This window comes from Aethalodelphis obliquidens, unplaced genomic scaffold (genome assembly GCF_003676395.1).
Source record: "Aethalodelphis obliquidens isolate GAN/ISIS:26980383/991018 unplaced genomic scaffold, ASM367639v1 scaffold47, whole genome shotgun sequence".
NCBI classification, from domain to species: Eukaryota; Metazoa; Chordata; class Mammalia; order Artiodactyla; family Delphinidae; genus Aethalodelphis; species Aethalodelphis obliquidens.
This window is the reverse complement of record NW_020837991.1, coordinates 417,080-443,285: the sequence shown is the minus strand read 5'-3', so window position 1 is coordinate 443,285 and position 26,206 is coordinate 417,080. Positions and strand designations below refer to the sequence as shown.

General features: G+C 40.4%; 1 protein-coding gene and 1 non-coding gene across 10 annotated transcripts in view; one reads left to right on the top strand and one right to left on the bottom strand.

Moving 5' to 3' along the window:
* Positions 1-26,206, bottom strand: part of HERC2 (HECT and RLD domain containing E3 ubiquitin protein ligase 2) — a 232,145-nt gene that overhangs the window by 195,090 nt on the left and 10,849 nt on the right. For all 9 annotated transcript variants that reach the window (XM_027082455.1, XM_027082463.1, XM_027082459.1 and 6 more), the window contains 2 exons: positions 24,573-24,687; positions 5,665-5,802 (listed from right to left, as the gene is read on the bottom strand). In XM_027082455.1, the coding sequence (XP_026938256.1) occupies positions 5,665-5,802; positions 24,573-24,687 (253 nt within the window). The remainder of the gene's footprint in view (positions 1-5,664; positions 5,803-24,572; positions 24,688-26,206) is intronic.
* LOC113607340 (U6 spliceosomal RNA) lies at positions 16,398-16,503 on the top strand. The gene has a single exon (XR_003427915.1). It is a non-coding gene; the product is annotated as a U6 spliceosomal RNA (small nuclear RNA).

Genomic DNA, 26,206 nt, shown 5'->3' with positions numbered 1-26,206 from the left:
AGTGGTTGAAAGGATTAAAAAGAAAAGAACTCATCTATATACTGCCTACAAGAGACTCACTTCAGACATAAGGACACAACACACAGACTGAAAGTGAAGGGATGGAAAAAGATAGTTCCATGCAAATGAAAACCAAAAGAAAGTTGGGGTACCTATACTTACATCAGATAAATAGATTTTAAAACAAAAGTGTAATAAGAGACAAAGAAGGGCATTACATAATGATAAAGGGGTGAGTCCAACAAGAGAATATAACATTTGTAAATACCTATACACCCAACATAGGAGTAACTAAATATAAAGCAAATCTTAACAGACCTAAAGGGAGAAATTGATAGCAATACAATAATAGTATTGTATTATAGTATAGTAAAGGACTTTAATACACCCCTTACATCAACAGATAAATCATCCAGACAGAAAAATCATTAAAATAACATCTGCCTCATACGACATGTTAGATCTGATGACCTTAACAGATATATACAGAACATTCCATCCAAAAGTAACAGAATACACATTCTTCTCAAGTGCACATGAAACATTCTCCAAACTATCACGTATTAGGTCACAATAAACTTAATTAGACTGAAATCACATCAAGCATCTTTCTGAACCACAAAGTTATGAAACTGGAAATCAATTACAAGACGAAAACTGGAAAATTCACAAATATGTGGAGATTAAACAACATTCTACTGAACAACCAATAGGTCAAGGAAGAAATCAAAAGAAAAACAAAAAAATACCTTGAGACAAATGAAAGTGGAAATACAACATACCCAAACTTACAGGATGTAGCAAAAGCAGTTCTAAGAGGGAAGTTCAGAACAATAAATGCCTACCTCAAAAAAACAAGAAAAATCTCAAATAAACAAGAAACCAGATAGCCTAAATAAACACCTCAAGAAACTAAAAAAAAAAAAGAAACAAAAAAAACCACAAATGAAGCCCAAAGTTTTTAGAAGGAAGGAAATAACAAAGATCAGAGTGGGAACAAATGAAAGAGACTACAAAGACAATAGAAAAGATAAATAAAACCAACAGTTGTTTTTTGAAAAGATAAACAAAACTAACAAACTGTTAGCTAGAATCACCAAGAAATAAAGAGGGCCCAAATAAATAAAATCATAAACGAAAATGGAAATGTTACAGCTGGTACCACAGAAAGATGAAGACAACTTAGAAGAAATAAATTCCTAGAAACATACAAACTGCCAAAACTGAATCATAAAGAAATAGAAAGTATGACCAGACCAATTACTTGTAAGGAGACTGAATCAGTTATTAAAAACCTCCAAACAAACAAAACTCCAGAACCAGAGGGCTTCACTGGTGAATTATGCAAAAGCTTCAAAGAAGAATTAATAACGATACTTCTCAAACTCTTACAAAAAAAATAGAAAATGAGGGAATACTTCCAAACTCATTTTACAAGGCCAGCATTACCCTGATACCAAAACCAGACAAGACAACCACCAGGCAAGAAAATTACAGGACAACTTCCCTGATGTTCACAGATGCAAAAAACCTTCAACAAAATATTAGCAAACCAAATTCAACAATACATTAAAAGGATCATACATCATGATCAATTGGAATTTATTCCAGAGATACGAGGATGGTTCAACATCCACAAATCAATCAATGTGCTATACCACATTAACAAACTGAAGGATAAAAATCATTTGACAGAATTCAATATCCATTTATCATAAAAACTCTCACAAAAGTGGGTACAGAGGGACCATACCTCAATGTAATCAAGGCCATATATGACAAGCCCAGAGCTAATATCATACTCAGTGGTGAAAAGCTAAAACATTTCCTCTAAGATCAGGAATAAGACAAGGTTGCCTACTCTCACAACTTTTTTTCAACACAGTATGTGAAGTCCTAGCCACAGCAATCAAACAAGAAAAAGTAATCCAAACGGTAAAGGAATAGGTAAAACTGTCACTGTTTGCAGTGACATGAAAGCATACATGGAAAATCCTAAAGACACTCCAAAAAACTACCAGAACTTGTCAATGAATTTGGTAAAGTTTTAGGATACAAAATTAATAAACACAAATCTGCTGCCTTTCTACTCATGAATGATGAACTACCAGAACGAGAAATTAAGAAAACAGTCCCATTTACAGTTGCATCAAAAAGAATAAAGTACCCAGGAATAAATCTAAGGAGGTAAAAGAACCGTAGTCAAAAAACTGTAAGACACTCATGAAGGAAATCGAAGACTACACAAACAGATGGAAAGATATACTGTGCTCGTATACTGAGAGAATTAATATTGCTTAAATGACCATACTACCCATCTACAGATTCAATGCAATCCCTATCAAAATCCCAATGGCATTTTTCACAAAACTAAAACAAATAATTCTAAAATTTGTACGGAAACACAAAAACCCCTAATAGCTAAAACATTCTTGAGAAAGAAGAACAACGTTGGAGGTATCATGCTACCTGATTTTAAACTATACTACAAAGCTACAGTAATCAAAACAGTATGGTACTGGCACAGAAACAAACACATAGATCAATGGAAAAGAATAGAAAGCCCAGAATGAACCCATACTTATATGGGCAATTAATCAAAAAGAGGTAAAAATATACAATAGAAAAAAGACAGCCTCTTCAACACATGATGTTGGGAAAACTGGACCTCTACATGCAAAACTGGACTACTCTCTCACACCATGCACAAAAAAAATTCAAAATGGATTTAAGACTTAAATGTAAGACCTGAAACCATAAAACTTCTAGAAGAAAACACAGGCAGTACACTCTTTAACAATGGCCCTAGCAATATCTTTCTGGATATGTCTCCTCAGGCAAGGGAAACAAAGGCAAAAGTAAACTAATGGGACTACATCAAACTAAAAAGCTTCTGCATAGTGAAGAAAACTCTCAACAAAAGGATAAGGTTTATACACTACCAAACGTAAAATAGATAGCTAGTGGGAAGCAGCCGCATAGCACAGGGAGATCAGCTAGGTGGTTTGTGACCACCTAGAGGGGTGGGATAGGGAGGGTGGGAGGGAGGGAGATACAAGAGGGAAGAGATATGGGAACATATGTATACGTATAACTGGTTCACTTTGTTATAAAGCAGAAACTAACACACCATTGTAAAGCAATTATACTCCAATAAAGATGTTAAAAAAACAAAAAAAGATAAGGCTGCCTACTGAATAGAAGAAGACATTTACAAACAATATATCTGATAAGGGGTTAATATCCAAAATATACGAAGAACTCATTTAACTCAACATTAAAACAAACAAACTACCCAATTAAAAAAATGGGCAGAGGATCTGAACAGATATTTTTCCAAAGAAGACATTTAAATGGCCAACAGGCACATGAAAAGACATTCAACATCACTAATCATCAGGGAAATGCAAATCAAAACCACAGTGAAATAGATACCACCTCACACCTGTCAGAATGGCTATTATCAAAAAGGCAACAAATAACAAGTGTTGACAAGGATGTGGAGAAAAGAGAAGCCTTGTGCACTGTTTGTGGGAATGTAAATTGGTGCAGCTACAATGGACAACAATATGGAGATGTCTCAAAAAATTAAATATAGAACTACCACATGATCCAGCAATCCCACTTCTGGGTATTTATACAAAGAAAACAAAAACACCTATTAGAAAAGATATAAGTACCCCTATGTTCATTGCAGCACTGTTTACAATTGCCAAAATATGAAATTAACCTATGTGCCCCCAATAAATGAATGGACAAAGAAGATGTGATAAATATAGATACAGATATACACACACACACAAAATATCACTCAACTATAAAAGGGAATGAAATCTTGCTATTTGTGACAACATGGATGGACCTAGAGGGTATTACGTTAAGTGAAATAAGTCAGATAGAGAAAGACAAATACTGTATGATTTCACTTACATATGGAATCTAAAAAGTGAAACAAATAAATAAACATAACTAAACAGAGTCAAAGATACAGAGAACAAACAGGTAGTTGCCAGTAGGGAGAAAAGTGGGAGGTGAGGGAGATTAAGAGGTACAAACAACCAGTTGCAAAGGAAATGAGTCAGGGCTTAAATATGACACAAATGAACCTATCTACAAAACAGAAACAGACTCACAGACACAGAGAACAGACTGGTGGTTGCCAAGGGGGAGGAGTGGGGAAGGGATGGATTGGGAGTTTGTGACTAGCAGATGCAAACTATTATATATAGAATGGATAAACAACAAGGTCCTACTGTATAGCACAGGAAACTATATTCAGTATCCTGTGATAAACCATAATGGAAAAGAATTTTTAAAAGAATGTATGTATATGTATAACTGAATCACTTTGCCATACAGCAGAAATTAATACAACATTGTAAATCAACTATACTTCAATAAAAAAATGAGTTATGAGTATGAAATATACAGTGTGGGGAATACAGTCAGTAATTAGGTAACATTTTTGTATACTAACAGATCATAATTAGACTTATTGTGATGATCATTTTCAAACGCATAGAAATATCAAATCACTATGTCGTATAACAGGGAGTAACACAATGTTGTAGGTCAATTCTACTTCAAAAACAAAGAAACAAACTCATAGGAAAAGAGATCAGATTTGTGGTTACCAGAGGCAGGGGGTGGGGGGAGGGGGAATTGGCTGAAGGGGGTCATAAGGCAGAAACCTCCAGTTATAAGATAAGTAAGTACTAGTGATGTAATGAACAACACGATAAAGATAATTAATGCTGCTATATGTTAATATGGAAGTTAGAAGAGGAAACCCTAAGATTTCTCATCACGAGGAAAAAATATTTTTTCTATTTCTTTAATTTTGTATCTATATGAGATGACAGATGTTCACTGAACTTTTTGTGGTAATCATTTCATGATATTTGTAAGTCAAACCATTATGCTGTACACTATGCACTACTTTATGTCAATTATAGCTCAATAAAACTGGAGGAAAAAAAGTTAAACACAGAATTACCACATGATCCAGCAATTTTACCCCTAGGTATATACGCAATGAATTGAAGCAGAGACTCTAACTCGTGTACACCTATGTTCTTAGCAGCACTATTCCCAATAGCCAAAAGGTGGAAGCAACTCAAATGCCCAGCCACAGATGGATGAACAAAATGTGGTATATACATACAATGGAATATTATTCGGCCTTAAAGAGGAAGGAAATTCTGACACATGCTACAACATGAATGAATCTTGAAGACATTATGCTAAATAAAGTAACAAGCCAGATACAAAAAGCCAAATATTATGATTCCACTTATATGAGGTAACTAGACTAGTCAAAATCCTAAAAACAGAAAGTTAGCGGCTCCCAGGGGGCTAGGGAAGAAAGGGGAGTTATCATTTAATAAGTACAGAGTTCCAGTTTGGGAAGATGAAGAGTCTCTGGAAATGGGTAGTGGTCATAACTGCACAACAGTGTGAATGTATTTAATGTCACTGAACTGTATACTTAAAACTGACTGAAATGGTAAAATGTATGTTATGCACAGTCTATTACAATATAAAAAAATTTTAAGTTTAATTTTTAAAAATTCTATGATCAAAAAAAAGTCCACCTACTCTATCTAGAAAATGAGTGCTGGATCAATCGTTCCAAAGTACCAAAAGTTCAGAAGATCATAATACCTGGTTGCTTGCCCCACACCCAGCTCTCTAGGATTGATTTGGCCCTATATGCAGGTGCAGGAGTTTCTTCCTCTTCTTTTTTCTCTTTGTCATTTAGATCTTCTTTCTTTGTTCCAATCTGCATATCAACACCATCATCTGAAAAATTTTTTAAAAATTTAAGTGTATAAATTGCTTTTTAAAATGTAACATCTACTTGCCCACACCATCATCTGGAAAAAAATTTTTTTAAATGTACATGTATAAATTGCTTTTTAAAATTGCTTTTTAAAATTTCCCAGAAATGGAAAGGTTAAGTTACAACACACATCATTAGCTGACCATTTGATGGTTGGGGAAAAAAAAATTACATGACTCATCAACATAACAGAAACAGTGTGATTTATTAAGTAATGAATAGCCCAGTGACCCTTTTAATTTAAAAAATCGATATTCCAATTGTTCTTTGAAGCATGTCTTCCAAAATATTCCAATTTCTTACTACATCTCACAACTAAGAAACTTAGTCTTTGATATTAACATTAACTGTTTTCATCCAGTGATTCCCAACTGCTGTGTGTCCACGGGAAGGGAGGATGTGGAATCAGAGTATGATTCAATGATCATTTTCAACTCTATACATTGACCTACTCCACCACCAACTGAGAACCAGTGCTACACAGGGCCACTACCACTGAGGGAGCGTAATTCAGGAGCACTGCAATACAGCAGAAACATGAGAACCATGACTTTAGGCCACTGACAAGTTTCAGTCAAGAAAAAATGTCATGAAACTCCTTACACAGTAAGTTAAGAGAGAACTAATATTAACATAGAGGTGTAAATGTGTCCTAGCCTAGAAAGCCCTTACTAAATGAACTATTTTCTAAATGACATAATTAGAAATATACAGTTGACCCTTGAACAACGTGTGCAGTCAAAAATCCGCATGTAACTTATAGTCAGCCCTCCACATGTGCAGTTCTTCCGAGTCCAGCAATTCCAACAACCAAGGATCATGCAGTGCTGCAGTATTTACTACTGAAAAAAAAAAATCTGCTTATATGTGGACCGGTACAGTTCAAACCCATGTTGCCAGCATCAACTGTACATCTAAATCTGTGAAAGAGAATATCTCATATCACAAACAGTAAGGAGTATCTAAAAATACCTAAAACCAACAAGGGACAAAAGAAACTCCTAAATTCTATCAGAAAAATATCAGATATCCAACAGAAGGAACCCCAAACAGCTAATGCTATGAAGAGATACTCAAATTCATATTTAGAAAAACATAAATTAAAATAATGAAGTATTATATTACTTTACACTCACCAAATTCACAACTGTTAGAAAGCTAAAATATAAGCTCCAAAGCAGTAATTTTTTTTTCCTTTTTCATCTGGTTTTGCTCTCTGACATATCCCAAATGCCTAGAACAACGCATGCGGGGGAATAAGCCCTCAATGATGAGTTCAGTAACTAAATAATGCCAAGTGTCAGTAGAAATGTAGGGCTGGAGGCACAAATCTTCAGACACAGCTGGTGGGAGGGTGGACCCCGCAGCCTACCTGGAGAGCAATCTGGTACAGCTGAGTTACATGGAAGGTCCTCCAGTCGTCCCGAGGGGCTATGCCCACAGAGCTCTCACACAGGCCTGGGATTGGGAGGAGGTGGAAGACAGAGACCCGCAGCAGTCTAATGACCTTGGACACAACTTAAAAATACAGTGCTTGGGCTAAAGAACCACACACTCTCCATGTACACAAACTTACAATGCATGCACATTGTACAACAGTATGTTTTAAATGGCATAAAAACAAATACATTACAAAGAAAACACCTAAAAATATGGATTTGGAAATGGTGTGCCAGGAACTGACCAGTGTAATTAACTCAACCCTCTGCCCCTGAGGCCCAAGAAAAGGCCCCTGTACACCTCAAGTGTCCCATTCTTTCAACCTCCTGCAACAGCTATGGTTAACAGTACCTCCCCCATTTACAGAAATATCCAGGGAGTTCCCTAGCGGTCCAGTGGTTGGGACTCTGTGCTCTTACTGCCGAGGGCCCAGGTTCAGTCCCTGGTCAAGGAACTGAGATCCCACAAGCCACGAGGCACAGCCCAAAAGAAAAAAAAAAAAAAAGATATATCCAACAAGCTCCTGGGCATTAAATATACATTTTTTTGTAATGTGTACTTTTCATACATTACAGATGTAAAACCACACAGCGCCTCTAAATTAAGTACAGATTTGCTTGAAGTCATAGAAAAAGTCAGGCTCAGAATCAGGTTCTCAACCCTATCATACATCAGAAGCAGGGGGTGAGGGACACACACACACACACACACACACACACACACACACACACACACACACGTACACACATTTTTAATACCAAGCCTCAGTTCTATCACCAGAGATTCTGATTCAGTTGGTCCAGGGCATGGCCTGGGCACCAGCAATTTTAAGTTCCAAGATATTCCTAATATTCCACCAGGTTTAAGGACCACTGGCGTAGAAGGTAAAACGTTAATAAGACAATGCAAATGCAACCGACCAAACAATGGCTATTTTAGCTATCATAAGCACTCTCACTGTAACAAATTAAGGTCACGCAGAAGTAAATAAATCTTTTTAAAAAGATAAGACAAGTGAGAGAAAGGCCAAATAACTTTGGCACTTCTGTTTTTCACAAATGGTTCATCTTTTCACTAAAACTTAAATCATGAAATAATCATTACTGAGTTTTGTGACTAAGAAGAGAGATTTGTTAATTTTTGTTTTTTTCACAAGTGTGAGAGAAGTGTCCATGGGGACTGGCAACCTGATTATTGGAATTCAATCTTTTTACAAGCAATGAAGCACTGTTTATTGTCTCTTAGCTTCAGTTCCATCCTCAGTAAAGCTCAGAAGCTCACCTCCAGCCTGCTTTGTGACCAGGGAGTACCAGCATCTGTGTGGGGGACTTGGCCACAGCTCTCATGTCACCCCATTTGATCCTCATCAAGGCAAAGACAAAATGACCAGACTGGCTGTGGATCCCAACCCTGGGGAGGTTGGCTGGCATTCCCTGGAAGAAGAGGTGGGCCATCAGGACCCCAACTCTTCCCTGTAACCACCCAGAAGATCCTCACTATGAGTGACTGGACAGGGACAGGAACCGAAAGCCTGGGCTTTATTTGGCTAGAAATCTAAACTATTGAGGGAATGTGGAGAGGAGGGAGAGGAGGGAGAGTGGGGCAGAGGGAGAAGAAGGGTGCACTCTGGGAAAAGGCAAGGCTGCAGCAGAGGATGGTGTCCATGCATCCACCTCTGGGCTGTAGGTCCAGTACTCTCCCACTACACCACTCTGCTGCCTCTGTCACAACAAAGAGCCTGATCCCCAAGGTTGTAGAGAAAACACCCAAGGCAGCCATGGGCACAGCAAAGTGGTTAACTCAAGCCCAATGTAAGCTCAGCATCCTTAAACCCTATAAAGTAACCTTCACCATGGGGAGTCCCCTTACCCTGACAATACTGAAGGTTTCTGGAGAAAAACAAATTAAATTTGAAACAAAGGTCCACAATTTAACCCAAGTGGAACTCCAAAGTTTACTGCAAGAACTTATACAATAAGAAGACAGGGCTTCCCTGGTGGCACAGTGGTTGAGAGTCCGCCTGCCGGTGCAGGGGACGTGGGTTCGTGCCCCGGTCTGGGAGGATCCCACATGCCGCGGAGTGGCTGCATCCGCTGGGCCTGCGCATCCGGAGCCTGTGCTCCGCAACGGGAGAGGCCACAGCAGTGAGAGGCCAGCGTACTGCCAAAAAGAAAAAAAAAAACGAAGACAAAGGGCTTTGGTGCCACCATAACACAGGTTCTGATTTAACTTAAGTATCTGCTGAAATGTACCAACTGGCAAACTTTCATGAATTTAAATCAATACTGGGGCTCAAATTACATGTATAGCTGGGAATCCCACTAAATCTAAACAAGGCAGCCCATATAATCTTAGGGGAATTACTTCATATAATCTAGAAGACAAATAAATTTGCTTCGCCTTAACCATCACAACTATTATTGCCTTAAACTCCCCATGGTCACAGCACCCATTGCCCTAAAATATCCCATAGTGGGCATGGACACTGACACAATGAGTAATAAATTAAAATTAAACTAAGTGGGACTTCCCTGGTGGTGCAGTGAGTGGTTAAGAGTCTGCCTGCCAATGCAGGGGACTCAGGTTCGAGCCCTGATCAGGGAAGATCCCACAGGCCATGAAGCAACTAAGCCCGTGTGCCACAACTACTGAGCCTGCGCTCTAGAGCCGGCGAGCCACAACTACTGAAGCCCGTGCACCTAGAGCCCATGCTCTGCAACAAAAAGCAGCCACCACAATGAGAAGCCTGCACACCGCAATGAAGAGTATCCCCCATTCACCGCAACTAGAGAAAGGCCGCACGCAGCAAAGAAGACCCAACGCAGCCAATAAATAAATAAATAAACTTTTTTAAAAAATTAAACTAAGTATTTAGCAATTACAAATTGGCTTGACAAACACAGCACCTGTTTATGGGTTGAATCATATCCTCCCAAAAGATGTTCAAGTCCTAGCCTCCAGTACCTGGGAATGTGACCTTATTTATAAAACTAAGGTCTTTGAAGATAATCAAATTAAAATGAGGTCATTAGGGTGGGCCCTAATCCAACGTGACTGGTGTACTTACAGAAAGAGGAAATTTAAGCACGGAAAGATATGCACAGAGGAAAGACAATATGAAGACACAAGGAGAATATGACCGCCTACTAGCCAAGGAGAATGCCTCAGAACAGAGCCTTCTCTCACAGCCCTCAGAAGGAAACAACCCTGCTGTCACCCTGATTTTGGACCTGCAGGGTCCAGAGCTGTGAGACAATACATTTCTGTTGTTTAAGCCACCTAGTCAGTGGTACTTTGTTACAGTATCCCTAGGGAATTAATACAGATACGCCCCCCCTTAGCACCCTCAGAGACTCCTTCACTGAAGAGGCTTCAGCAACCTTCTCTCATGCCCCCTGGGGTCTCTGGACCACATATGATGACTAGCTGTTACCCTGGGGCTGCAGATGCAAGAAACTGCCCTTCTCAGCCCTGCACTATACTGTACCTCATCAGCGTGGAAACTGCTGGTCATGAGCTTTCCTGAGAACAAAGCCTGGCCCCAGGTGCACATTTTTACAAACCCTTGGGACACAGCCTTTTAGAGTTGCTTTTTTTGGGCTCAAGGACCCTAGGAATCTCTTCCCTCACAGATACCCAAAATATAAATCAAAGTCTCTACATATGTTAAGACCACAATATGAGGCCTCAATTGCCTTATCCTTGTAAGGACAAGGACACTCCTTACCCCTTTAGAGTTCCAGACATTACTGATAGTGACCAAGGCACTCATTCTGCTTCTCAGAATACACATGCTGGGCTCTTAAAGAAGGCATTCAATGACACTTCTACCTCCCCTATAGGGGGAGGCAGCAAGTTTACTGAGATGCATAATAGACTCCTCAAAGAACTATTTAAGTTACAATGTGGCAAATGGAATTTTGTCACTATTGCCACAAGCACTGAGCAACCGAAACTGACGCACCCTGGGGAGGCATACTCCCCCACACCAATGGCACACGGGTCACTCAATCGCCTGTATTAACAATAATAGAGGAGACTTGTAAAGTTCATGCTTTTGACAACTGCCTCACCATGGGGTCCTCCCTCTCCTGGTCAATGCCAACTCATTTCCTAGGGGGCAATTCTCCTCTTCCCTAAAAGTCACGGTCATCACCAAAGTTTAAACTGATGTCATAGCATCAGAAGGCCAACTGTGGTATAAGGCCTGAAAGTAACGTTCTACATTTTTAACGTGCTGAAACAAAACAACTATCAATCAGAATGCTGTATCTAACAAAAATATCCATCATTCTCAAATGAAGAAAAACTAAGAGAATCTGTAGTCAGCAGACCTGTTCCAATAGAATTACTAAATTATCTTAAGATAAGGGAAACAATACCAGAAGGAAACCTGGAACAACCAGAATGAAGAATGAGTAACAGCAATGGCATATACCTGAATAAGTGATCAACATTTTATACAACGCACCACCCAACAACAGCAGAACAGGCATTCTTTCTAAAGTACACACTGAATACTCACCAAGACAGACCACATCCCAAAAAGGTAGGACTTAAGTAGAGGGGACAAAAAGGCAGCAGCTAATGGAAAATGAAAATAAGCTTACATGTACTATACAAAGCATCTGGCCAAACAACAGGGCATTATCCTTTTTAATCCTTACAAACAATTATTCAAGGAGGCAGGTTTTTGTCTCCAGCTCACAGATGCGGAAGAAACTGTACCTCACAGTGTAGCCCAGCCACAGAGCTCGGGTTAGAACACGGTGCTGGCTCTAACTGCTAGGTAGGCCCTGCTCACCGGTGGGGTCCACCTATAAGGCTGGGAGCGAACTCCAGCCCAAGGCTGGTTTATGTATGGTCCAAAAGCTAAGAAAAGATTTTACATTCTTAAATGATTGAAAAGTAATCAAAAGAAGAATAATATTTTGTGATGAAAACATTATAAAAACTTCACACGTCGGTGTGCACTTAGTTTTGCGTATGGCTGCTCTGGCACAACGGCAGGGTTCCATAATTACCAAATAGTTAGGGTCCCCAAAGCTTAAAATATTTACTACCTGGTCCTTTAGAGAAAGTCTGCAACCCCTGATGTGCACCTTGCTGTAAATTTTACAAATAAAAAAAAAAGAACTCAAAATGCTCATTTAAATACCAGCCATATAATCTCTCATCCAGGGTAAAAACCTTTGACAATTCATCAGGAAGCAGACAAGAAGCATCACTAAGCACACCCCAAGTTTTCTTCTCAGGAGCATAAATGAGAACATTTACAATAGCAAAGGCGGGAGGAAGTCACGAGGATGCAAAAACCACCAAGAAGAGCTCCACAAGCAGCTCCACGACAACACGCACAGTACCTCCAGTATTTGTCAGCTCTCCTTTTCATCAACGCAGGGCTCAAAGTTTACAGAGAGAAAACAAACAGAACATAAACTGTTATGGAACACCCACACATCACAGATTATGGAAAGCTGGGGACAGGGGGTGGCGGGGTAGCTGACCTTCCTGAGGTTCCAGGGCAATACCCTGAAGGAGACGAGCAGATTCCAGGAGATGGAACCAGGACTGGGTAACTTTAACACATTCCTGTCAGTTACAGTGAGGAGGTTTTTTACAACCACCCAGTGAGATTTCCACTCAAAGCACTGTCTCCAGGACCTACAGAAAGAGGAGTGCCCAGGCAGAAAGGCTTGGGGCCCAGGGGCCACAGCAAAATAGAGGTAGGAGGCACCTCTTCTGTGCAGCTGCCCACAGGTGGGTCGGGGCCACAGCTGGAGGGGCGCTCCTGGAACAGCCCAGGGCCACCATCAGGGAGACCTGCATTCTACTGTTCAACAAGGTTCAACTGTGTTTTGAAGAAAGCTTATTCACTAACATATGCTTCTCAAAAAACAGACTGTATGGGTATCTAAGTGTATTAGCGAGGATTCTCCACGGAAACAGAGCAGGGGTGTGTGGCGGAGGTGGGTGGAGTATGTGCATGTTGAAGGTGGTGAGGGAAACAGATTGATTTATTTTGAGGAATTGGCTTCCATAATTGTGGGGATTCAATGCCAAAATCTGCAGGGCAAGCCAGCAGGCTGAAGACCCAGGGAACAGCTGATGTTACAGTTTGAGTCCAAAGGCAATCTGGAGACAGGATTCCTTCTTGCTGGAGGAAGGTCAGTCTTCTCTCTATTCAGGCTCTTCGACTGATTGGATGAGGCCCACCCACATTACGAAGGGTAATCTGCTTTACTCAAAGTCCATGGATTTATTTATTTATTTAATAAATTTATTTATTTATTTATTTTTGGCTGTGTTGGGTCTTCACTGCTGTGCGCAGGCTCTCTCCAATTGCAGTGAGCGGGGGCTACTCTTCGTTGTGGTGTTCGGGCCTCTCATGGCTTCTCTTATTGTGGAGCACGGGCTATAGGCACGTGGGCTTCAGTAGTTGCGGCACGTGGGCTCAGTAGCTGTGGCTCACGGGCTCTAGAGCGCAAGCTCAGTAGTTGTGGCACACAGGCTTAGTTGCTCCATGGCATGTGGGATCTTCCTGGACCAGGGCCCGAACCTGTGTCCCCTGCATTGGCAGGCGGATTCTTAACCACTGTGCCACCAGGGAAGCCCCAACGTCCATGGATTTAAATGTGAGTCTCATCCAAAAATCACCTTCACAGAGCTATGTGGAATATTACTGGATCTAATAAATACCTGGGCACCACGGCTTAGTAAAGTTGATACATAAAATTAACCATTATACTAAAGGTCCCAATTAATCAAACATTAGCTAAAAAGAGATACAGTATATGTTTTTATATGACATTGAAATTTTTTTTCTATTTACAAAGAAGTACAAGTATAATTTTAAGAGATTTTAGGTGTGAAAACTTTCTAATGGAACACAAACACAGAAGTGGCCATTCAAATTTCCCTTAACTCCACTGTATTATAAAGATACAGTGCAATATTTATTATGTCTAGCTCATTTGATTAGGGATGTAGTGCTGGTAACATGGCAACTTCACAAACAATTCAAAGATTTTAGGAGCAGATTAGGGAAAAAAGATGCCTATATTCATTTAACAGAAAAATTTAATTCTCACATGAAAAATAAAGTGATCCATCAAGTCGATAATAGGATTTTTTCTTTTTTTGGCCATGCCGCGTGGCTTATGGGATTTTAGTTCCCCGGCCAGGGATCGAACCCAGGGCCCCAGCAGTGAGAGCACCAAGTCCTAACCACTGGACTGCCAGGGAATTCCCAATAAATGGGATTTTAAAAGATGGAGAAATAAAATTAAGGAAGACCTCTCAGCAAGCATGAATAGTTAAAAAGCTGAAAGCATCCACCTGAGTGACACATAAAAGGGCACTCATCTTCAGTGTCCCATCCTCCACTGGGGAATTGGTACAGCCCTAATCAGCCTGAAGCCATGACAAGACAACTCACTAACTCATGACACAAATTCTGATTGGATCTCTCCTGTATATATAGTACTCTGCCAGGTGCTAGGGTATCAGGGTGAAATGACAGCGCCTGTCCTCATGGTTCAAGGTGGATACAGAGCTGTTACAGGCAGGGTGAGGGACACGAGAGTAAATGCAGGGGCCTTGGCTTCTCAACTCAGGGACCCTCCCTGGCAGCTTCTTGCATCGCTCTGTTGTTTTCTTCATACCACTGCCACTCTGTCCATTTTTTATTTGTTGTGCCAGTTGGTATATAAGCTCCAGGAAAGCAGGAGCCACGCCTGGCTCATTCACCACCACATCCTAGCGCCAGAAACCCTCACCAACAGCCGGATGAGTCCGTGAATCAATGAGCAAATGAATGAATGACCCACATGGTGCACAACTCACTCAGTCTCCCCAGAGGAGCGTGCATCCCTGGGACTGCAGTGTGGAAAAGGATCTGGAAGCTCCGATCCACAGAACTGCCCACAATAACCCATGGCCAAAGCAGCCTGGCTGCAGTCCGGGCTGTGCTTCCTACCCATCCACTGGTCTCTCCTCGACTCAACAGAGCTGGGCCCAGGAGGGGTCAATTTACTGATTTCAAAAAAGGATAAAATAAAGTCAAGCCAGAGACTGAGGGTTAGACTCTAAATGCTGTACCGTTACACATTTTTTGTACATTTCTTCTAAATTCTGGTGTACCTCACATCCTAGAAGGCTTTAATTTCTATTGAAAATAAAGTGTGTATGTTTCATACATGCACTTATATGCCCGTAAGTTACCTCTGGAAAGATACTAATAATAGTAATAATACCCCTGAGAAGGAAAAAAGTAAATAAAAGGAGGTAACTGAAGAATAGGACTGGGAAGGAACTCACTCTTCGCTGAAAACTGTGTTAGCTTTTGAATGCTATAAGCTATGCATGCAATATAAGTATTTTTTAATAAGATAAAAATGTTTAAAAGTTCTAACACTGAATTTAAAAATAAATGTGTGATATAAAAGATTTGAATTCATTCCTGCTGCAACTCCTTTAAACAAAAACAGGAGTTCCAGTATCTCAGGCAGGCAAGTCCCTTCACAAGCTGATTTAACACAGGAACATGGGACATCCTTTATCCTAGGTACTGGCACCTCCTATGTGCCAGGCACTGTGTTCAGTGAAGGGGACTCATGGCGACAGGACACTGACACTCCTGCCTACACTTGAACAACCACCGTGAGAATCACAAACCCTTAAATAGCACAAACTGGAAGCCAGGCACTGTTCTGCACATGTCATAATCAACTCATTAATCAACTCAATAACCCTATGAAGTAGGTGTTTCATCAATCCAGAGATGCACCTTTTGCAAATTTCAGCATGTCAAATTGATATGCATCAGATTCATGGGCAGCACATTCTCTCCTGGTGATAAATAATACCACATCTTACTACTGAGGCATCTTAGCCTTGCTGAAATGCATTTCTTGCCACCCAGATAGTGCTCAGAGCATATATCTCACCCAGAGCCTTAGGCTAGTAAGGAGAGCTCTCCCTCTGCTGGCCCCAGGGTCTGTGTGCCTCATCATCTCACAAGCCAACTGCAAGACCAGACACTAAAATGCTGACCAGATTTGTCTGAGGTTGGATAAAACTGTGGTGGAACTTCGGATGATTAAAAGTAATTCAGGTGCTCACTTTGGCAGCACATATACTAAAATGGTAACAATCAGGGAAGATTAGCACGGCCCCTGCATAAGGCTGACACACAAATTCATGAAGTGTTCTTATACATTTTGTGCCCTTCCCCACCATCTTGACACCCTCTGCTGATTAACACACACACACACAAAATTCAGACTCATTCAATAGAAAACCCTATGGAGCCAGCAGATTCTTGATATCAGTACCCTTCATTGTATTTGTATATTTTCTTATCTCTGCAAGGAATTATTAACTATGAAGTCTATTAAATCTAGTGGTACTCCTCTTCTCCTATTTATTAAAGAATAATAAAAACTTACATAATCTAAAAAAATGGAAATCAAGAATCCCCAGAAAAGAAAGAAACTTCTGATACTTCAAAGAGTGGCCAGCCTTTTGAGGGGGAAAAAAAAACATCTCTCAGAAATGGACTATATATAAAATAGATAATAAGAACATACTGTAAAGCACAGGGAACTCTATTCAGTACTCTGCAATGACCTATATAGGAACAGAATCTAAAAAAGAGTGGATATATATATAACTGACTCACTTTGCTGTACAGTAGAAACTAAGACAACACTGTAAATCAACTATGCATCAATAAAAAAATTAATAAAAAAAAATCTCAGAAATGGAACCCTTGTGCACTGTCGGTGGGAGTGTAAATTGGTACACCGATTATGCAAAACGGTATGGACACTCCTCAAAAAAATTAAAAATAGAACTACTATATGATCCAGGATTCCCACTCCTGGGTAAATATCCGAAGAAAATGAAATCACTATCTCAAAAAGATATGTGCATCCCCATATTCACTGCATCATTATTCACAAAAGCCAAGACATGGAAACAACCTAACTGTCCATCAACGGATGAATGGATAAAGAAAATGTGTATGTACACACACACAAACACACACATACAGGCACTCTCACACAACGGAATACTATTCAGCCATTAAAAGAAGAAGAAAATCCTGCTATTTAGAACACCATGGTTGACTAGGACATTACACTAAGTGAAATTAAGTCAGACAGACTATATGATCCACTTACATGTAAAATCTAAAAAGGCTTCAACATAGAGAGTAGACTGGTGGTTGCCAGGAGCTGCCCGGGTCGGAGACATCAGTCAAAGAGTACAAACTTCCAGTTATAAGAAAAATAAGTTATGGGGATATAATGTACAACATGGTGACTACAGTTAACCGCAGAGTCCTGTATACTTGAAAGCTGCTAAGAGAGTAACTGTAAATGTTCTCACCACACATCAAAAAATGGTAATTATGTGAAGGGATGGACGTGTTAACTAACCTTATTGTGGTAATCATTTCATTTGCTATGTATATCAAATCATACTACACATCTTAAACTTATGTTAATTACATCCCGATAACTATGGAAGGAAAACACATCTCTCAGAAACTGCTAACTTATAGGCACCTTTACATTTAGAATTTAAATTCACATACTCCAGGTGAATCCTTGGATAAATCAGACTGACTTGATAACTCTGGTTAAAAATGGCTCTATGGGGCTTCCCTGGTGGCACAGTGGTTGAGAGTCCGCCTGCCGATACAGGGGACATGGGTTCATGCCCCGGTTGGGGAAGATCCCACATGCCGCGGAGCGGCTGGGCCCACGAGCCATGGCCGCTGAGCCTGCGCATCCGGAGCCTGTGCTCCACAACGGGAGAGGCCACAACAGTGAAAGGCCCGCGTACCACAAAAAAAAAAAAAAAAAAAAGGCTCTATGTCCATTCCCCGATGTGCTAGCAGTGTGGCATATAACACAGCATACATGATTTCTAAGCCTTGGGTTTGTTTTCTCAAGGAGAACCTAGTTAATCTGAATTTTCTAAACTGTCTACATGAGTTTCACTCATCAGAAAGTTGACATAACTTCCAAGTGTAAGACTGTGAAAATATAAGATTACAGACTCACTCTAATTGAATTATAAAATTCTGACAAACTTTTTTATATCAATAAAAATCACATTGTTCTGTAGTATATTACCTTAAAAGCAACGTTCAAATCTTTCATTAACTTACACTGGCCCCAATACTAAATTGATTTAATCGATAGCTAATCTGTGAACCCCTGTACAAATGCTAAGAGAAAATAATTAGATCATCAGTCACCAAGCACAGGTTAACGAATAAATGCACACATGCCTTTGCCTCTTATTGTTACTGCATGGCAGTATTCAAAACCACCTTTGCACCTCTTAATGAGCACATTCTTCTTGCTTATTAAACATGTAAAATGGGACCCTTATAATGTGGACTCCAGAGCTCTGCTAAAATGCTCTAACATCTACTTCCCATTTTTTTTATCTGTGGTATAATAAAAATATATATTTGGTCTTTGCTCTAGGTTCCTGGCGCAGAGCTCCTAAAACCCTTGGAATTTACTGAGGATAGGAGTGCCTTTTGATACTCATAAGGAGCCCTTTTCCACTGTACCTGAGCTTATGCTAATGAGCTGACTCAGCGTGGGGCCTCTAGACAGCTTCATGATGTGGGCTGGATACCAGAAGGACCAAACAGCGATTAGAGGGTGAGAACTATCAGGCCCATCCCCTGACCTCCAAAGAGAGGGGGGCTGAGATTAAATTATAAAATCTCTTGAACAACAGAATTTGGGGAGATGCCAGGTTGGTGAACACACAGGTGTGCTGGGAGGGTGGAGGGCCCAGAGAAGGCATATGGAAGCTCTGAGCTCCTTCCCCCAAACGTTGCGTTCTGCATCTCTTCCATTTGGCTGTTCCCGAGCTGTATTCTTTAAAATAAACCAACGAAGTGTTTTCCTGCATTCTGTGAGTGGTTCTAGTGAATTACTGAAACTGAGAGGGTCATGGTAACCTCCGAATTTGTAGTCAGCCAGGCAGAAGTGGGAGTAGTCTGGGAATCCCATTTGAGGCTGGCATCTGAAGTGGAGGTAGTCTTGCGGGACCGAGCCCTTAATTTGTGGGGCCTGAGCTAACTCCAGTAGTTAAGTGTCAGAATTGGATTGAATTATTAGCTATCCAGCTGGTGCTGGAGAATTACAGAAGTGGTGTGGAATGACTATCCGAATTAGAGGCTACTTAATTTAGATAAAAGTCATAATTAACATGGATGGTTGAGATTAAACCAGAAAGGATGGTGGCAGAGAAATGTAAATATATAAGCAAGATGATAAACGTTACTATCAAGGAATAAAGATGGAAGAAAGATAGGAACTTCCCCGACAGTCCAGTGGTTAGAGCTCTGTGGTTCCACTGCAGGGGGCGCGGGTTCAATCCCTGGTGGAGGAACTAAGATCTCACATGCCGCACAGCACAGTGCAGCCAAAAAAAAAGGAAGAAAGACAGTAATTTTTGTCTTAAAGGAAAATGTCCAATTATGTCAAAACGTGAAAGAAGACGGTAAGAGATAAGTGAGCAGATAAGTAAATTGCATAAGATTTGAGGAAAAGGGAACTTTATCTGCCTAAGTTAAACAAAACCTGCAAAAATGTGTCAGAATTGACAAAGTTGAGCAATAAATAAAAGTGTGAGCCCTTTACTACCAGGCTGGGCTTTCTCTCTGGGACTAGGGCACAGCCATCCTCTCTCGAGCCCAGGTCAGCTTCCTCTGAAAGCTGTTTGATGCCACCTTCCCAGGAGCAGACTCTAAACTCTGAACTATAAAATTGTCAAGGTATTTTTACACCAGATGTATCTGGCACTTCCTAGATGACCAGAATAACAAACAGTGGCTCCCACATCATGGAGTTCATGATGTTAACACCCACATGCAGCAAGAAGGCTGGACATAAAAATAAGCAGAGAAGGGATGCTCCGTATTTCTTCATGGGCTGACAGCTATCATTAGAGCTTCCCTGTGCTTCAGAGCCACAATATGGGAGAGCCAGCATATCAAAAAGAGAAAATTAGCATTCCCTTGATTAACTTAATACAGGCAGGATGTTATTTAAACAAACACACTGCAATTCCCAGGATAGTGGGAGGCTCTAGACATGCTTCCATGCCTCGCTGCCTTTGCTGTGTTCTAACCCCAGGATGGACAAGGACCAAATCCTCACACCACAGCCAAGAAGCCCACCCTGCAAAAGATTTTACTCCTGTCCATTTTGATAACGTTGCTAAGTCTAATCAATCAACTGGAGCCTCAAGTTTTATCATCTGCTCCCTTCTAAAGCTAAAGCTAAAGGCCAGAAATTGGGTCTTCAACAAACAAAAGCAACAGCACCAACCCTGTAGGGAACAGACTCCAGCAGAAGCTGATATCACTGCTTCCAATAGACATCAGGCAGGCTCCCAGGAGTGGGTTAAGTTTTCCATAAAGGACTCAAGATTCAAAGCGCTAAGAATTAACTATGAAGGACAGAATATATTTATGAGGGAAATCTAACTGTGGTCATTCGCTTTTTTTTTTTTTTTTTTTCAGTACGCGGGCCTCTCACTGTTGTGGCCTCTCCCGCTGCGGAGCACAGGCTCCGGATGCGCAGGCTCAGTGGCCATGGCTCACGGGCTCAACCGCTCCGCAGCACATGGGGTCTTCCCGGACCGGGGCACGAACCCGCGTCCCCTGCATCAGCAGGCGGACTCTCAACCACTGCGCCACCAGGGAAGCCCTGCTTTTCTTTAATGTTCTATTTTCTAAGGAGCACATGAGGAAGCTCTTTTCCTCTTTCTGCCTCTGAAACTCCCAATGTAATAGACTGTAGCTACAAACAGACACAACATACTCTTTGACAAGCAAGCATCATCAGCAGGACTTGGAAACACATTAGAAAGGCAGATTCCCAGGCCCTATCCCAACTCCAAGTAACGGAAAGCTCTAAGGGTGGGCCAGGCATGGGTGTCTGACCAAGCCTCCAGGAGATCCTGATGAACTACAGAGTTTGAGAACCCTTAGGCTTCTGACCTGTAGTGTGTAAGCGTGCCCCCCGGGAGTGTGTCCAGAGCAGCAGCAGGCGCCCCTCCTGGATTCAGGCGCAGCTGGCGCTCCAAGGAGTCCACTTCCCTCCAGGCTGGCCCACCCCACCCCCGCTGCTCCCCGTTACCCGGCACGCTGCTGCTCTTTGCAGTCCTCCACCTGGAAGCCTGTGCTCACTTCTCCCCAGGGACCCCACACGCCACCGCCCTTGAGCCCAGGCCAGGGCCCCCTGACAGACCACAGGAACACTCCACCTCGGAACTCCTCCAGCCCTGGCTGTGGGTAACATCATGGGGTCTTCATCATCCTGTTACACACCTTGCTTATACAGATGCCTTTTCTGCCCAAATAATCATGAATTATTTGGGGAGAAAGGCCACATTCAATGTTTTACACCCTCCACAGAAAAACTATAAAACTAGCAGGAAAGTTGTATTCTTAAAAAAAAAAATCAAAAACTCATCTCATGGAATACATAACTAAAGAGTACTGACTAGACAAAGGAAGAAAAAAAAAAAACCCCAAACAATTAATGCACTTAAGGACAATATGAAGTCAGAAAAAGCCAAAAATAAGCTCCATAAAACTACAAAAATTAGTCCTGATGTCAATAAATTACATTTGTAATGTAATAGAAGCAGCAGTGAAACTTTTTCAAGAGGCCTGGCTAAGCAAAATAATGGCTAGTGTATTTCTACTATCTGCATAGACTGAGAAGGTTTATGATAAATGAAACAGCTCATGATACTTAAGTTCTTCACATAAAGGCCAGCCCTAGACAAAAATAAAAAAATAAGCTTAGCATATCTTTTAGTAGCCTCCTAACTTTCCTTTCTTTATATCCTATTCCCTCCTCTACCTTTCTCAAAATAATAAATACAAACAACCCTAAAGAGGGTTGAAAGAAATGTTCACTTAAAAAAACGTATATGACTATAATCTAGCCTGTCTTTTGCAGGGTAGGCCCCCAAAAGGAAACACAAAAGCTTACTACATAAGAGGAAGCATTCTTTCCTCATCAGTAGGACCAGAAAGTTCTAAATGTGATTGCAAAAGAAAGCAAAGTTTATCTCAATGGAAGCGCAAATTATTAGAAGCCACGATTTCCCAGAAATTAACCATGCAGAAATCCAGCTTGATAACAGTTAAGAACTCATCCTAGAATGGGTGGGTGCAGAAGAAAGTGACCGATCCCTGCGGAAAACAGAACAAAGAAAACTTGTGTGTTTGAGGAACTTCTACTCTAATCTGTATTTTCCAATCAGCTACAATACAACCACATATAATGTACACAGTCTTAAAAATGAAATTTGTCATGTATAAGCCTGAGAAAAAAAGTATTTTCTAATAATAAAAAGCAATATCATGCCACATTAAAAATAAACTTTTACTGAATGTCAAAAAAACTATTCAGTTGGGACCTACATAAAGAACAATTACACTTTGCTTTCTAACCACATGATTTTTAAAAGAACAAAGAACAAAAAATATTCATCAAATGTAATGAATAAGAAATACACTTTGAATTTATCCATGTAATTAGCTTTTCTCAGAATATCTTTTAGAACTAATGTTTCACAAAAAACATTTTGGGGAATGAGTTTCAATGCATTAACAAATACTGGAGAGCTGAGACGAAGAGGCACAAAAACTAAAAATATACAGAATGGAAAACCATAATTCAAAAAGATACATGCACCCCAATGTTCATTGCAGCACTATTTACAATAGCCAGATCACGGAAGCAACCTAAATGCCCATCGACAGACGAATGGATAAAGAAGATATGGTACATATATGCAATGGCATATTACTCAGCCATAAAAAGGAACGAAATTGGGTCATTTGTAGAGACGTGGATGGATCTAGAGACTGTCATACAGAGTGAAGTAAATCAGAAAGAAAAACAAATTTCGTATATTAACACATATGTGTGGAATCTAGAAAAATGGTACAGGTGAACCAGTTTGCAGGGCAGAAATAGAGACCCAGATGTAGAGAACAAACGTATGGACACCAAGCGGGGAAAGCGGCGGGGGCGTGGTGGTGGGTGATGAATTGGGAGATTGAGATTGACATGTATACACTGATGTGTATAAAATAGATAACTAATAAGAACCTGCTGTATAAAAAAATAAATAAAATTTAAATATTCAAAAAATATATATATACAGAATGAACTACTAAAACATTACGGAGTGAAAGATGCACAAAACAGCACAGAGGACTACATGATTCTATTTACATGTAAGTCTAGAAAAGGCAAAACTAATCCATGGTAGAAAGATCAGACCAGTAGTTGCCTGTGAGCAGAGAGGGCAAGGGTGAGCCGGGAAGGGGCACGAGAGAACCTTCGAAGTGAGAATAACGTTGAGGGGTCTAAGTTACACCAACTACATCTGTCAAAACTTATGGAAGAGTAAACTTAGAACATGTATTTTATTATGCATAAGTTTTACCTTAAAGACAAAAAGTTACACTGAACTGGACCCTGTTAATACCATGCATGAAGTGCCCAAGGGCACCAGGTAAGGCACACCAATGGACAGAGGAGGGGCTAGTAGGGCCTGGGGGATAGGCATGCGGCTGCTCACTGTGTAGACCTGTAGGCTTTTCAGGTTTGGGGTGGGTCCACGCATTCATTTCTTTTTAAAGCCTAAACAGTGATTCTGATTCACAGCCAAAGTCAAGAACAACTGAGTGACAGAATTTCATTGCGTTTTCATAACTACAGGCCTAACAAGAGTGTTCACTGATATTTCCCTGCATAGACAAGAAGATACAATAGAAGGGGAGCCAAGTCCAGGCCACAGGCTGAAGGCTTCCAAAAAGTGTTTTATACACTCCCACTCGAGAGTCATACAGGAAAAATTTCAGGAATACTGATTATTTCCACTCGACCTTATAATAACCACAATTTATAGTTAGCCAAAGCAATATATATTTCAAAACTTAATGAAGAAACATTAAGTGGAGTTCCTATAAGCTACAAATGAGACATCAGAGGAAGGACACCACAGCGAGGTGGTTTTGCCGTGAAAAGGCCTTCAATTCACACAGAATAATGAAATCCAGGAAGTTCCTAATATTAACTATCATTTAGACATCTCCAAAGTGAAAACAAAACTTCAGTTACACTCAAGCACACTTCTGTTCCTATAGCACATTCCAAAATTTCTATAAAATGCAATTTATAAAGGTCTTCACAAAATGAAAAATACTAAAGGCCCTTACCTTTTCTAGAAGGAAGTTCTCCATTCTGTGTTAACTCTGCCCCAGTATATACAATTTCTCCATCTTTAACCATTTCATTCCACAGACCACAGAGCCCATCTCGTGTGAATGCAAGCTGGCAATGATAAATAAAATAAACTTACAGAGTAATCACACTCACAATGCAATTCTTAAAGAATAATATGAAAAAAAAATCTCATTCGTTCAACATTTAATGAAAATTTTCCCAAGAAATACAGTTAAGTGAAAAAGGTACTGTGCATAATAGCTTATATACTGTGCTACGTTTTGCCTAAGATACAAGAAAAAAGACACATGTGGGCAGGTGCTCTGGAAAGATAAACCAGACAAAAATTACATGATCACTTATCGGGAGATGGGAAGGGGAACGTGGGTAAAAAGCAGCAGAGGTGAATGAAGGCAAGATTTTGAGTATACCTTACATTTACTTTTAAAACATATAAATGATTTTCATTTTCAAAAAGTACAATTAAATCATAAAAAGCAAAGCCTATAACTGGTAACAAGCAAATTAACCTGTTTATCAAAAAGAAAAGTACACTTGACCCTTGAACAACTCAGGGGTTAATCCAAATATAACTTTTATAGTCAGCCCTCCATATGCACGGTTCCTCCACATCCACAGACTCAACCAACCATAGACCGTGTAGTACTTCAGTATTTACTACTGAAAAATATCCAAGTACAAGTGGACCCACGTAGTTCAAACCTGCATTGTTCAGGGTCAACTGTATGTCAAGACCCTTTTCAACTATACATCTTTAGCTGGATATACTTCAAGGGGAAAAAAAACCCTTAAACTTTACTAATTGGTCTTATTCACAACTGTAATATTGACATTAAAATTTTTCAACTATTTCATGTATATATTATAGGATAAAGCAATGTTAATATAATAAAATGTATGTTTATGATAAAGTATGTTAATGTTACTAGATTTAAGTATAAAAGATAAAATCAAGGAAGTTTTTAAGAACAATTTGAATTGGAAATCTCAGCATGAATTTATATTTGAATATATCTGCTTGCACTGTCTTTGGAAAAGACCTAAAATCAATGGCACTCTGAGAGCAGTGAGTACACCCAGCACCCAGATACTGGTTTCCAAGAACCACTTCCTACTAAATGAAACCTGGGCTCTAGGGAAAAAAAGGCTGAGTCAAGGACCAGGAAAGAAAGGTGAGCCTGGAATATCTTAAGTTTGCACCAAAAAAGCTGCTCAAAGCCTGATGAGGACTCCCTCACTGGCCAAATTTAGAATAATTTTGAACATCAAAATACATAACGGGGCTTCCCTGGTGGCGCAGTGGTTGAGAGTCCTCCTGACAATGCAGGGGACACGGGTTTGTGCCCCAGTCCGGGAAGATCCCACATGCCGCGGAGCTGCTGGGCCCGTGAGCCATGGCCGCTGAGCCTGCGCGTCCGGACCCTGTGCTCCGCAACGGGAGAGGCCACAGCAGGGAGAGGCCCGCAAAAACAAAACAAAAACAAAAACACGAGTCCATAGTGATATTCAAAGACAAAACAAAAACGCCCACAAAAATGCTCTTGGTTGTCAGTATTTGGAAGTCAGAAAAGGTTTCCCAGAGAAAGCAGTCACTGAAGGGCGTGGG